Here is a 13,244-nt window from a genome sequence, read left to right as displayed (position 1 = left end):
ATATTGCGTGATATATCTGAGGCGGAATAGGATCAAGTACAATAAAAGTAAACCACCGGTCGCTCTCGAACCTCTCGTCACAAGACCCTTTTCGACAACTGAAGCCTCGGGCGACAATGACTGCAAACGTACCCAGCCATTCCAGTCAAGCGGTGACGCAGAGTGACGTGAGACCAGCACGGGATGTCATGAGTCGTCACTCGTCCATGTTTTTTATACATTAATGAATTATTTTATTTATTCAGAAAGGGATGCCCGAGCAAGTTGTTTTGGTTTATGGTTTATGGGGGTTTAACGTCCCAAAGCGACTCAGGCTACGAGGGACGCCGTAGTGAAGGGCTCCGGAAATTTCGACCACCTCGGGTTCTTTAACGTGCACTGACATCGCACAGTACACGGGCCTCTAGAATTTCGCCTCCATCGAAATTCGACCGCCACGGTCGGGATCGAACCCGCGTCTTTCGGGCCAGCAGCCGAGAGCCATAACCACTCAGCCACCGCGGCAGCTCGAGCAAATTGTGTGGGCAAGGGAAGAATACTAGGTTTTCTAGGGTCAGAGTCCTGTCAGTTTCAGATTTTGAGTGCTAAAGTGATTTCTTCATTTTGAATACTTAGAGAGCACCCTGTGCTCGACACGGTAATGACAGAAGCTCAGTCGTGCACACACTCTCACCCCGGAATTACTCGGTTAATATTTACGGAAACGAAATTTGGTGGCAAATGTCACTTGCTGTCTGTGTCCCAGCGCAAGTTGTGGTTGTTTTAAGCCTACCGCCCCCGCTCCCGCCTCCCCCCCCCCACAAAAAAAAAGAAAAGATCTACACTGTTTGCTCTTCTGGAGCACGGTCCAATGCGAAACGCCGATGGTAGAGCAACCTTCAGTGCAGCCGTTGTAGTTACACCCGTCTATACTCCCTTTTTACACCTCTTTCGGCGTTGGTGCTTCATCTTAATGGCAAATGTCCCAGTCTTTCAAAGTCCTACATTGTCAATGCGCCAAACTATGTGCAATGTCATGGAACCGTGATCATCACAAATGCAGAAAGACGAACTAAAGCCCCTTTTCAGAGCCTTTGTTGCCCTCTAGGACATGCAACGACTGCAGTTTGTGCATTTCTTGAAGCTTAATGTAACCTTGACCGTTCGATCACCTCAGGTCACTGGAATTCTGTTTGGGTATTCTTGACTGTGGCGTCATTTACCCGAAGTGCACTCGATGATACCAGAGCGCTACCAGTGGTAAAGCGTAATGAGACAGGTAAGTTGTCGAGGACAAATAGAGTTCCCGTGCATTCGACGGTGAAATGACATTTCCTTTTATTTCTTTTATATTTCGGGATTCCAAGAACAGTCCACCCAGCAGTTTACTTCAGATGCGTGAGTTACGTAAACAGGATAAAGTCTGCGCGTACAATGTGGATGACCTTGAGACAACTTTATCAGGAAGGGACGGTTGGCAGTGGTTATTTAAAGCTGGCAGTTTACACAACAAACAATAAAATAAAGAACAGTGCCCACGTCCAAGACGTATCACTGTTGCCTTTCTTGAGTCTTGGTATAAGTTTGGGTACGCGCGAAGGTACCGCGTGTCTTTGTTTATTTAATGACGACTTTTGTCCGGAAGCAGACGCTCGTGCCTTTGTCTCCGGCTATCTTGAACTCGACGCTGGTTTTCATCTGCAGGACAGAAAAGGAGGAATAAGATCTTTGTCTGTGGCTTGTTGAGAAGACAATACCCTGTTCTAGCAGAATTTCGCTTTGTCTCATGCAGTTCGATTTGGTTTATGGGGTTCAACGTCCCAAAGCGACTCAGGCTACGAGGGACGCTGTAGTGAAGGGCTCCGGAAATTTCGACCACCTGGGGTTCTTTAACGTGTACTGACATCGCATATTACACGGGCCTCTAGAATTTCACCTCCATCGAAATTCGAAAGCCAGGACCGGGATTGAACCCTCGTCTTTCAGGTCAGCAGCCGAGCGCCATAACCACTGAGCCACCGCTGCGGCTGTCGCAGGCATTTACAGTGTACAGATATGTGTACGTGAGCTTTCGTTACATGCTGGATGTGATGACGCAACCCGTACCTTTTTTAATAAGTTTTTTTTTCATTACCTGCGTATATCTTCATGCACTACAGAAATTCTACTACACTCCTTAGACCGTTAGCCGAGGCTTACCGGCGATTCAAATAATAGTACGCGAAAACAAGAACGCGATGTAAATGAGGCAGTAAATCAGAGCAAGTTTTTCTGCGTTCGAAAGGTACACTAGGTAGATGTAAGAGCTAATCAAGAAGGCCAGCTGCAAGCAAATGCGAATATAAGATCGCACAAGCATACAGTTTTCAACTTTCATAAGCACATACAACATATGCACGCACAACACTCTCAATCTGAACGCTTCGAATCACCTATTACTGCGTCGCAAACTTTTGAAGCCTAAAGCGTAAAATTAAGTACTTTTTAATGTCATCACTTAGACTGAGGCCCAAGGCCGCGACACGTAAATCAGTGGGTTGCAGCCTGTGGGTTTTGTTTTTTACCCAGGCATTCACGTTTATTACTCGCAAGCTACTCAGCAGATGCTTCTGTACGTATACAGATTACGGAGTGGTAACTTGAGATGTTTTGTATGCTTGCATACCCTTGCAGTGGTCAGGCGAGGAAGCAGCTGTTGAAGCTGCTCAGCCAAGCTTATTTTTTAAAATGACCAACGAACTTTGATGACCTTAACGATTCACGCATCAGACCACTTCCGTTTACTTTATATCTCTAATATGCCGCACGTTTCTCTCACTAACACTCTCAATCTTCCAGCAGGAGAAGCGCACGTATCGTCTACTCCCTTGACACGTCTTTCATCCACTTTTGTTTTATGCAAATTTAGTGTATTGGCAAACTCTTCAGCATCTTTGCATATCTTGGATTCGCCGTGCTGCAGCTCCGCGACGAGTCCTGTAAAGGTACGAATACATTGGCGGAAAAACGCGCTGCACGCCGGTGGCGGCACAACCCGGCGGCGAGGAGTACGCGGGAAAGCGCCGCCGCGCAAAGCTCCCTCCATGCGAAACCAACTGATGTCCGTGATTCTGCAGGAGTTAGCACCGCTGGCATGTAACTTTAGTAGGAGCCAAGAGGTGGCGGCACAGATGCTCCTCACGTGACTAAGCCGGGCGCCCCTCATTGGTCTCCCCGCTCCGCGGCACGCGCCAAGCCTCCGGAAATGGCTCCCCGGCACATTCGCAGCGCGGCAGATCAACCTGTCGCCGCAACATTGGCCGTCGGTAACGTTTTTCCGCCCCAGCAGGTTTCGCGACATTTTTTTTGCTTTCTACAGCGCAGCTGTATACCGCTAGCGTCCAAGGAAATTTTCGTGTCGTTGTCGTAAGCAAAAAGCGGCACGCTAAAAATTGAATGAAACAGCATATCTCCTTTGAAATCAGGCACACATATCAGTATTCGTTTTCAATAAGAAAAACCACAAAACAAGGATCAAAACCACATGATGGACGCTAAGGCGTGTGAACAGTGGGAACACAGTCCGACGCGTACCGGTAAACATTAGGTTTGCAGCTGCTTCGAAAGGGGTTGACGTCATTCGAAGCCCTCGTGTGAAGTGCAAACCACATAATGCATGATAACGGCGCCTGCAAACAATGCGAAACAAGCTCCTTCTACGCGCGTCTGTTTCCCGATAAAGACTACGGTTGCGTAAGTTACTCCGAGTGGAAAAGTACCCAACAGCATAGAAATCACATAGTGACGTCACCAGGCTTTCATATATAACAGGGAGACCGGTCTGGCAACTCATTCCGTTCATTCCAGGCTGCCATGGGTACACGACGGAATGTAAATACGCCAGAACAGTGTGAATATAATGCTCGACGAAGAAAACAAAACCTTCTGATCATAAAGCAGTCGTGAATGTCGTTGTGAAATAATAAAGGGTAATATAAGTACATGTCACTTGTCTCTGGTTTCACTCTTTCTAGGGCCACGTGTGTGAATTTTCAAGTGACGTCGCAATGGGTAATTGGGCCTCGTTTTACATCTCCTCTGTCCAACGACCTTCACAGCGTGGATTGGATCCACAAATTTTTTTCGTTTTTCTCTTTCAGGCTGACCACTTGTGGACCCTTTCTCAACGCCCGCGAATAATCCTGGGGTTGTAACAGCCATGACGCTCGCACATGATAACGACTGCTGATCGGCCATCGGCTTGGTTCTTACCGGCTATCGTCTCTTTCGCTCTGGACACTCGCCAGCGCGAGGCAGCGGGCCAGTCACGGACCGCTGTTTCTAACGAAAGGCTGTGTAATACCATCGTCGGGATAATCTGCTACCCGTTCGTTCATTTCGTGTTCTTACTGTCGTGTCCAAGACATGAGTTGATAAGGAAGCGAACTTCACTGCTGCTGTAACTAACGATCTTCTCTAGCGCCTAATTGAACCTATGTTGTAATCACGTGTGATTTCTCCACCGTACAGATGCATGCGGGAAGCAAAATGAAATTCACATTCGCCTCCTGCTCGGTGCAAACCAAAACGAAGCGAAACGGCACGTGGGGAACTCGGAAAAGTTCTCATGCGGACCAACTCACCGGGACCGCGTAGTTGGAGATCAACACGGGCATGGTGCCGTTGCACGTCTGGCCCTTGACGATGGGACACTTCAAAATGTCGTCGCACATGTCATGCCCAAAGGAGGGAATCGGCAACCACAAGAACCACGCTTTGAACTTGCCGCTCAGTTCCGCAGTTTCGGTGTCTTGGTCTGAAGTGAGAGCACCGCCAAGGGTAAAAGCAAAACATTAGTAGCAGGTCAGGTATAACGAGCACTGTGAGGGCGTGGGCGAGGTTAGGCGGAGGCTGGCCAAAGCTCACGTAATGATAGCAACTTTATTAGCGACGCATTGCACCCCACTACACGCTAAGCACTAAGCGCGCTACACGAGCACATGGTCGCTAACTCCGCTCACATGCCATGGTCACACGCTCGTAGCGTGACACAGACTGCACTAGGCTTGACGGCTTGGCCTCTGGAGATACTGTGAATGGTAGGTGGCGCTAGTAGTGAGATTGTCACTCACAGCGCCACACTGCATTATCGGAGTTCTCAACCGCAACAACATGGAGAGCTGTCTTCTTTTGTAAACGAAAAGCAGTCCTATAGTGCAGTATTTTGTAACGTTTCATTCTGTTTTCATCTCATTTGGCCTATAAAATGGGTGTGCGAATATTTATTGCGCACCGGCAGCAGCCGCTAGCGCTTATCGCGGAAGCAACTTCAATGCTGAACACTGTCGTGGGCAGTTCAGAAAGGACGAAGGTGGCAGCGCTTTATAAAGTCACGGATGAGAGCGCTGTAATCGCAGCGGATTCGGGAGCAGGGAGCACATTCGCTTGATTTCATTTCGGAAGAATGCATCGGTATTTTAAAATATAGATCCATTTTATCTGGGACACCCTGTATAACAATGTTTTCTTGCATCTTCATCGTCGCTTCATTTCGGGAGAGAATGGCCAAAGAAGAAATGAGAACGAAGTAAAAAAATAAAAATTTATTATGCTGGCATCCATTTTTTTATTTGTTATTCCGCATATATTCTGCATGTATAAAATGCGTGGACTTTGAAAAAGCATGCAGGCAAAGACACTCCTCCAGTACACGTAGCTAGTCGAAATAGCCAAGTTCTGTCGAACAACAGTGCTGAGGGTAATCACATTTTCGAAATTCTAAAAACTGATATGGCTATTACTAAACATGACCGGCTAGAAATTTCTATCTGCAGCAAGATGTCTAACTTGAATAGTTAGAAAGTTAATAATCAGAAATTATATCTAAGCGGCCAAGTAGTCACCATTATTCACCTGTTTTCTGATGTCCGCCAAAGTAGGTATTATTGTGCGGAAGAAGCCACCTTCATGCCTGAAAAATCCTAGTGGTTTAGCTTTGGTTAAACCGATGGAGAAGCGGTAGCTTCACAATGGTTTAGCCTCACCGGCCTAGCATCTGAACACCACATGTGGACATCGTGCCTAGGCGGGCCGGAGCTCCTTCTGTTATGTACTCGGTTTAGGAGGTTGTGACGCCACGGCCTAGCACGTTAACACCGCATGTCGACTTCGTTGCTAGGCGTGCCGGCGTTCCTTCCGTTACGTACTAGGTTAAGGAGGGCGCGACGTCACGCCCTATCACGTAAACGCCACGTTTCGGCTCCTCGGCGAGCCAAGAGTCGATTACGTGACCCGATTCTGGTTGACCTTAACTTGACCCTGACCTGATCCTGGTGACCGTGATGACCCTGACTTGCCCTTGAACTTGACTGTTCTGGGGTTAGTACCCATCGGTTTAGTGCTTACACACTAATAATACTGTGTCACGGTTTTTATCGAAACTTTGACCTTTGCTATGGCTTGATCATTGGTCTGACCATTGGCCATTCACTGGTTCTCCTAACTTATAAACTGAAGGCTTGACCTTGGCTGAGCCTTGAAGGTGATGGGAAGTACTCGGCGATCTCAGCCTGTTACCTCTAGTAGTGGAGCTAGCGCTTCAAAAGAAGACTTCCTTCGATAACAGAGCATTTAAAAGCTAGAAAATGCCAAAAACCAAACACAGGTGACTCCATCCCCGGCCGCTTTCATAAGTAAACTGCTCGCGTCGCCACCAAATTTTGCAGAGCCTATGGTGCACTCCAACTAACTGCAAAACGGTGGCAAGCTGTGCTTCTCGGTGTGGACGTCACGAGTTTATTTAATAGAGTAACAGAAAAATGTTTCAGTCAAATTTTCTCATTCAAAAATGGCATTTTCTGCCGCAAAAACTTTAGCTTACGAGTAAGAAGGAGCCAGACAATAACTTTTTACTGAGAACAAAAACTGGCTAGAGTTCTCCCCAGTTTCCCTTTATGGTGATGCTCCCCAACTGAAATAATGTCGCTCGGACAAACTTACCTGAAACTATCGAAAAATGGACGTTGCTTGTCTCGCCCCTCTTGAGGACGCAAGGATCAGAGTCGCAGGGTTCGATTTGGATCGACTTTATTTCGGCTTTGCTTCCTGCGAATTGAAATGCCAGCGACAAGCTGCAAACGCACTGTATTGCAAGTGGAAATGAAGAATATTAAAGAAGATTGTTTTTTGAGGAAAGGAAATGGCGCAGTAGTTGTCTGACGTCTCGGCAGACACCCGAACCGCGCCGTAAGAGAAGAGAGAAAGGAGGGAGTGAGAGAAGAAAAAAAAAGGAACAAAGAGGTGCCGTATACAGCGGAGGTCTCCGGAGTAATTTCGAACACCTGTGTATCTTCAACGTGCGCTGAGAACGCACAGCACACGGAGTCCTTTTGTGGCCCACCTCCATAGAAACATGGCCGCCATAGTCGGGTTCGAACCCGGGTATTCCGGCTCAGTAGCTGAGCGCCATAACCTCTGAGCCACCGCGGCCACAACAAAACCAATGCAATCTGGTCACAGTCGAGGGAGAACCGCCCCAGTACGAGCACTTAAATCGTAGCTCGTCGCAAGTACCCTCGTACTTTTGCGTGCGTTTCGTTGCATGTTGCTTGCGTCCTATTTATACTCGGCTGTATTTACGTTTCTTGAGTTTAGACAGGACGCAAGCAGCACCCAGACGAAGATAATATATCAAATGAGTAAAGATAGGTTCGTTCTTCTTGGTCGTGGTGAGATTTCGTATAACTCGTATACCGGGCTCCACCACCGGGTGCCCCACCGTCCGAGACGAGACGGTATAACAGACGAGATCCGGCAAAACTTGACTGAAGGAAGGAAAACTGAAACTTTATACAGGAATTCACATATTTACAACAGAATAAACGGCAAGCATGATTACATGGAACTGGCCAAGGGAAAATCTTCCCTCCTTGGCATCGCCAAAGATGCAAGGGATCTAAATCTAGCTCAGAACGCCTTTTCCCGGCTCCGGACCTGGTTTTAAAGACCTAGGAGACTGGCCCACCCCTTGCATCACCCAATCACAAACAACTAACACCTGATTGGTTCAAAAACTGTATGGCACGCCTTCCCGCTTCGGCAAGGTTCAAAACCCTTTCCCTAAAATGCCCAACACGAAAAGAACATCAAAATAGCTATACGAACATGGCATTCCGGGAATAGACACTCGAAATGATTGGCCCACCAGGTTTAGGTGGCACGCCCCATGCCTTCACAGTATTGCTCACACTCTCGCCCCCAGAAGAAAAAGCAAAAACAACCTCCCATTGTGCCCGCAGGCGCAATCGTTTTCCTTTGACTCTCGTCCGGCCCGCAGCTGTTCCGCACTTAGTCCTGTCATCGGACCACAGCGGGGCGCCTCTCGTGCGCATACGCGGCTTAGCTTGCCGCTGTTACGGACGAGGCGCGACAACATTCCGGGAGGGTCCAAACAACTGGGAGTCGTCTCTCGACAGATGCTTCAAGGAGGCGCCGGCGTGTCCGCGGTGCCACTAATGCACGCGGCGGCGTCAACGAGGGATCCGCATCTGTTGTTTACGGGGGTTAAAATGGACGTCCGCCGCCCGGGACAATTCCCCGAAACCGACGTCCCCATTAGCTCACGGCACGGGACCCCCCCGCGAGACGCAACGACAGTGTGTCGGGTGTCGGCAAGGGCGGCGGGCCGCGGCGCCGCGAGCCATCGGCGGTGGACGCGGCTGTGTTTGTTTAAGGCGAGCAGCTAAATGCTCCCGCCTCGGAAAGAGACCCCGTTTTCCCGGAATGAAACCTTCTGCGCGAGGGCAGCATCGGCCTTTCGGTCCCCGCGCAGCGTTGTGCAGCGCAGGTGCCTGACCTTCGAAGCCGAGTGGGCCCCCATTAGGGCTGTTCATCACTGCCGCAGAGACAGCAGGAACCATAATGTGCCGGAAGTGGCGAGAGTGTGTTGGGGACGCGTCCTGGCAGCCCACGGACTGGGCGCGTGATCGACCTCACAGTGATTCAACGCAGCTGCCCATTCGATCCCTTCACACGCCCCCCCTAAGATTCTACCAGGGGCCCAAATGGCACCTTGTAGAATTATAACACAATGAGGGATCCCTTTTCGCCTATAAAATCGCTCTGAGGGCGACCTAAGTAGTGGGGATACTACTGCAAACACATCGCAACGCTGCAAACAAATTGCGACACTGCAAACAAATTGCGACACTGCAAACACATTGTGACACTGCAAACACACTGTGACACTGCAAACACATTGCGACACTGCAAACAAATTGCGACACTGCAAACACATTGTGACACTGCAAACACATTGTGACACTGCAAACACATTGCGACACTGCAAACACCCAAACGAGCGGATTACACCGCAGTTCCAGTTACTGCCACAGCACACGTCACTGGGTTTGCTCTTTGGTACACATGTCCTCTCTTCCTTGCCCCCCGGCGTGATCATTGCTGTCTGCCTCCCAGCTGTCGTTCGGCAACCTAGACAGCGCGTCAGCGTTACCGTGAGCGCTCCCTTTCCTGTGTTTTATTGACACATTATATCTCTGTAGGGCAAGTGCCCAACGCGTCAGCTTCGCTCCCTGAGGCGTGGTGAGAGTAAGAAAGGAGAGGGGGTTGTGGTCAGACACCACAGTAACCTGAGCGCCGAACAACCAGAGGTCGAACTTCCCCAGCCCCCAGATGACTGCAAACGCCTCTCTTTCTATGGTTGACCATCGAGCCTGCGTTGGAGAAAATCTGCAACTCGCGAACGCAATTGGCCGCTCGGAGCCATCCGCGGCACACTGGGAGAGACAGGCTCCCGCCGCAACCGCTGAGGCGTCCGTGTACAGCCAAAACGGCTTGCCAGCATCGGGCGTCCCGAGAGCCGCAGCTTCACAGAGTGCCGCCTTGAGTCGCTGAAACGCACTTTCAGCTTCCGCGGGCCACGGAATTTTGTTAGGAATCCTTTTCCCCGTTAGCTCTGTCAGCGGCGCTGCCACCTCCGCATAGTTGGGCACATAGCCCCGGTAATAACCGCACAGCCCGAGCACGCTACGGAGCTCTTTCTTCGTTTTCGGTGCCCTCAGTCCCCTAATGGCTTTCAATTTTTCGGGATCGGGTGCGTGATTTCCCGAGCCCACTATGTGTCCCAAGTAACGGATTGACCCTTTCGCCACCTGACACTTTTCCAGCTTAACTTTCAGGTTCGCCCTCTCTAACGCTGCGAAGACGGCGTGCAAGTGTCGTATGTGGTCAGGCAACGCCTCGCTGAACACGGCGATGTCGTCTAAGTACGCACACGCGTAGGCAGAATGCGGGAGTAAAAGCTCGTTCATGGCTCTTTGAAACGTCTGGGCCGCGTTTTTCAGCCCAAACGGCATTACCGTCCACGCAAACTGCCCCCGATGGCAGACAAAAGCGGTGAGTAGCTGAGCCGACTGTGCCAGGGGCACCTGCCAATACCCTCTTCTAAGGTCGAGGAGCGTAATGTACTTAGCCCTTCCTACGCTCAGAATGAGCTCCTGCTGCAACGACATCGGGTAGGCATCTGCCACTGTCCCCGCATTGAGCTTTCTAAAGTCCACACACATTCTCATCGACCCGTCCTTTTTGGGGACACAGACCACGGGATGGGCGTGGGGGCTTTCGCAGGGAAAAATCAGACCCATCTCAAGTAGCTCATCTACTTGCTTGCCCACTTCGCCTTTTAGGCTTGCGGGTATTCGATAAGGGTAACCTGACCTCGGTGTGAAGCCCTCCTCTAAAACGATCCTGTGTTCTCCTATTTTCGCTACTCCCGGCTTGTCGTCGAATAGGCCTCGGTGTTCGGTGAACACTTTGCGAATGAGGCCGCCTTCCTCCGCCTTCAGATGGGCCGTCATGTCCTTGGGGAGGACCGATACTGTAGCCCGCGTTGACACCGATCGAGGCACGTACTCTACTTCGCCAAACGCCCTGTCCTCATCAAATATCACCCCAACTGTCATTACGCGCTTCTGATACGGCCGTAGTTTGCTGGCGTGTACTAATTTTCGGGCACCTCCTGGCATCTGCACGAAGTACGAGTGTTCGCGATACTTTCCGTCAACGCTACCCGGCCCTTTCCACTGCGGGAACATTTTTCCAGGACGTTGCTCGTCAAACACCAGCACACTGTCTCCTATCTGAAAAGTTTTGTCCTTCGCCCGCCTGTTGTACTGGGTCGCGTACGCGTTCTGCTGCTTCGAGCTCACTAATTGTGCCACCTCCGCTGCATGCTCTAGGCGCCTCTTCAGCTCCCGCATATACTGTGATGGGGACGGCCCCAGCATAGCTGGTACACTTATCTGTCCCGCCCAGCTGCGCTTTAAAACCACCAGCGGACCGGTTGGTTCTCGCCCGTACAGCATCTGGAACGGGGCGACGCCCGTCGTGTCATGTGGTACCTCGCGGTACGCCCATAACAAGAAGGGCACAAACTTGTCCCATTCCTTTCCTTCCTCCTGGATGATATGATACAGCATGTTCTTAAATGTCCGGTTCCAACGTTCGACCGCGCCGTTACTTTCGGGGTGCCCCGGCGTTGAAAACCTTGGCGAGCAGCCTAGCCTCTTCAGAAACTCTTGTGTGAGTTCGGCCGTAAAGTTTGTCCCGCAGTCTGAGGCGACTACTTCCGGAATTCCCGTCCGGCTGAACACCGTCAGGAGCGCGTCACAGGTGGCCTTCGCACTGAGGGAGCGCAAGCACACCACCTCAGGCCATCGTGGGCACAAATCGATGATGCACAACGCGTACCTGTGACCCCCTCCTGAGGGTGGATCCAATGGACCTATAACGTCGACGTTGACCTGTTCGAACGGGTATCGAGGCCTCGTTAGCGGTTCTATCGGCACTCTGTCCGTCTGGCGGCGATCCGCCCTTGTCTGACACCCATGGCAGCTGTTACAGTATGCCCTTACATCCCCTTCAATACCTGGCCAATAAAACGTGTACTTGATTCGCGCCTTAGTTTTCCTGAATCCAAAGAAAACGCCAGTACAAAGAGTACTTCCTCCAAAGTAATAGTTTACAAAGTTACGCTCTGGGCGCTAATAGAGAGATTTAGCGTACCTGAGGCGTATTAACGTAGACATGTACCGGTTTACCGGACGCCGACTGCGCACGTGCCGTGACATAGTATGTTAAATCTCTCTAATATTAATTGCGAAATGTGGGTCAGCCACTGATTAAGCCACATTTGAATAATGGCCTTTGTTACCGTTTTTCCCGTGGCATAGTCTCTTCTATCGAAATAGACACTGATGAATAAAGGCTTTCCTATGACAACGTTGGGAAACGTATGGAAAATACCGAATAATAGATACATTCGCCTCGCGCTCAGGATACTGCGCCTACATATATGATCAGCTGCATGGGAAGGAAAATAATGGGTTGTTCTCCGCTTGCTTGCTCTGGAACCGACTTTTTTTTTTCTAGGAATGGTTATCTCGCAGCACGTGGTTTGCAGCGATTGATGTCGCAAGCCAAGCCACGTCTGCTATTATGCTCTTACAATAGGGAACATGCTCGAGGCTCTGAATCAAGAGTGATGACAACTACCCAGAATGAAGATAATGAATGGTCAGTTCAGTTAATATCTGCAGTCGCTATATTACAGTGGACTGTGCTGCAATGCGACTTCCAGGCACACTCTTAGTTGGTCAAGTGCTCTGGACAATAGATGGGGACCTTTCTCTCTCGTGTTCCTTTGTGACATAACACGCTAAGAGAGAAACTAGGACGAGGTAACTTGCCGTTGCAATTGCACGACGCTTAGCAAATAATGGCACTCCATGGCGGCTTAGTCAATATACGTCATTCGGCTGCTTGGCCCCAGGTCGCGGGATCGAATCCCGGCGGCGGTAATGTCATTTCGATAGAGGAGAAATGCGAAAATGCCCTTGTGCTGTGCGATGTCAGTGCACGTTGAAGAACCCCCCCAGGCGGTCGAAATGAATGTGGAGCACTCGCCTACTGTGTCCCTCTCATAGCCTATGTGCAGCTTGGGAGCGTTTAACACCTCATACTATAATGCACTAAGCAAATAATTATCGGGTGATCAATGCGATTGATGCGGAGGTGAGTGCGTTAGCATGTGAGCTCCGATTTCGTGAGAGCACTGACTCCTGGCGCCCTCTTTGTGCAGTGACGTAAACAAGCGCATGCGCTATGGATCTGTGGCGCCCTCTGTGTCCTGCTGCGCAAACTAGTGCCACAGTGTGAGAGGCTGGCTGGCGCTTCCAAGCGCCCGCGTGCTCTTTCGTTTGAAGCGGTCA

General features: G+C 50.2%; 1 protein-coding gene across 2 annotated transcripts in view; it reads right to left on the bottom strand.

The window, feature by feature from the left end:
- Positions 1-1,292: 1,292 nt before the first annotated feature.
- Positions 1,293-13,244, bottom strand: part of LOC144120931 (mite group 2 allergen-like Ixo r 2) — a 16,792-nt gene continuing 4,840 nt past the window's right edge. For both annotated transcript variants that reach the window (XM_077653751.1, XM_077653752.1), the window contains exons 2-4: positions 6,958-7,062; positions 4,602-4,774; positions 1,293-1,677 (exon numbers count right to left, since the gene is read on the bottom strand). In XM_077653751.1, the coding sequence (XP_077509877.1) occupies positions 1,597-1,677; positions 4,602-4,774; positions 6,958-7,062 (359 nt within the window). In that variant the 3' untranslated portion in view covers positions 1,293-1,596. The remainder of the gene's footprint in view (positions 1,678-4,601; positions 4,775-6,957; positions 7,063-13,244) is intronic.

The sequence above is a fragment of the Amblyomma americanum genome, chromosome 2, assembly GCF_052857255.1.
Source record: "Amblyomma americanum isolate KBUSLIRL-KWMA chromosome 2, ASM5285725v1, whole genome shotgun sequence".
Lineage (NCBI taxonomy): Eukaryota > Metazoa > Arthropoda > Arachnida > Ixodida > Ixodidae > Amblyomma > Amblyomma americanum.
Note: the sequence above shows the minus strand (reverse complement) of the source record. Positions and strands in the feature narration are given on the sequence as shown.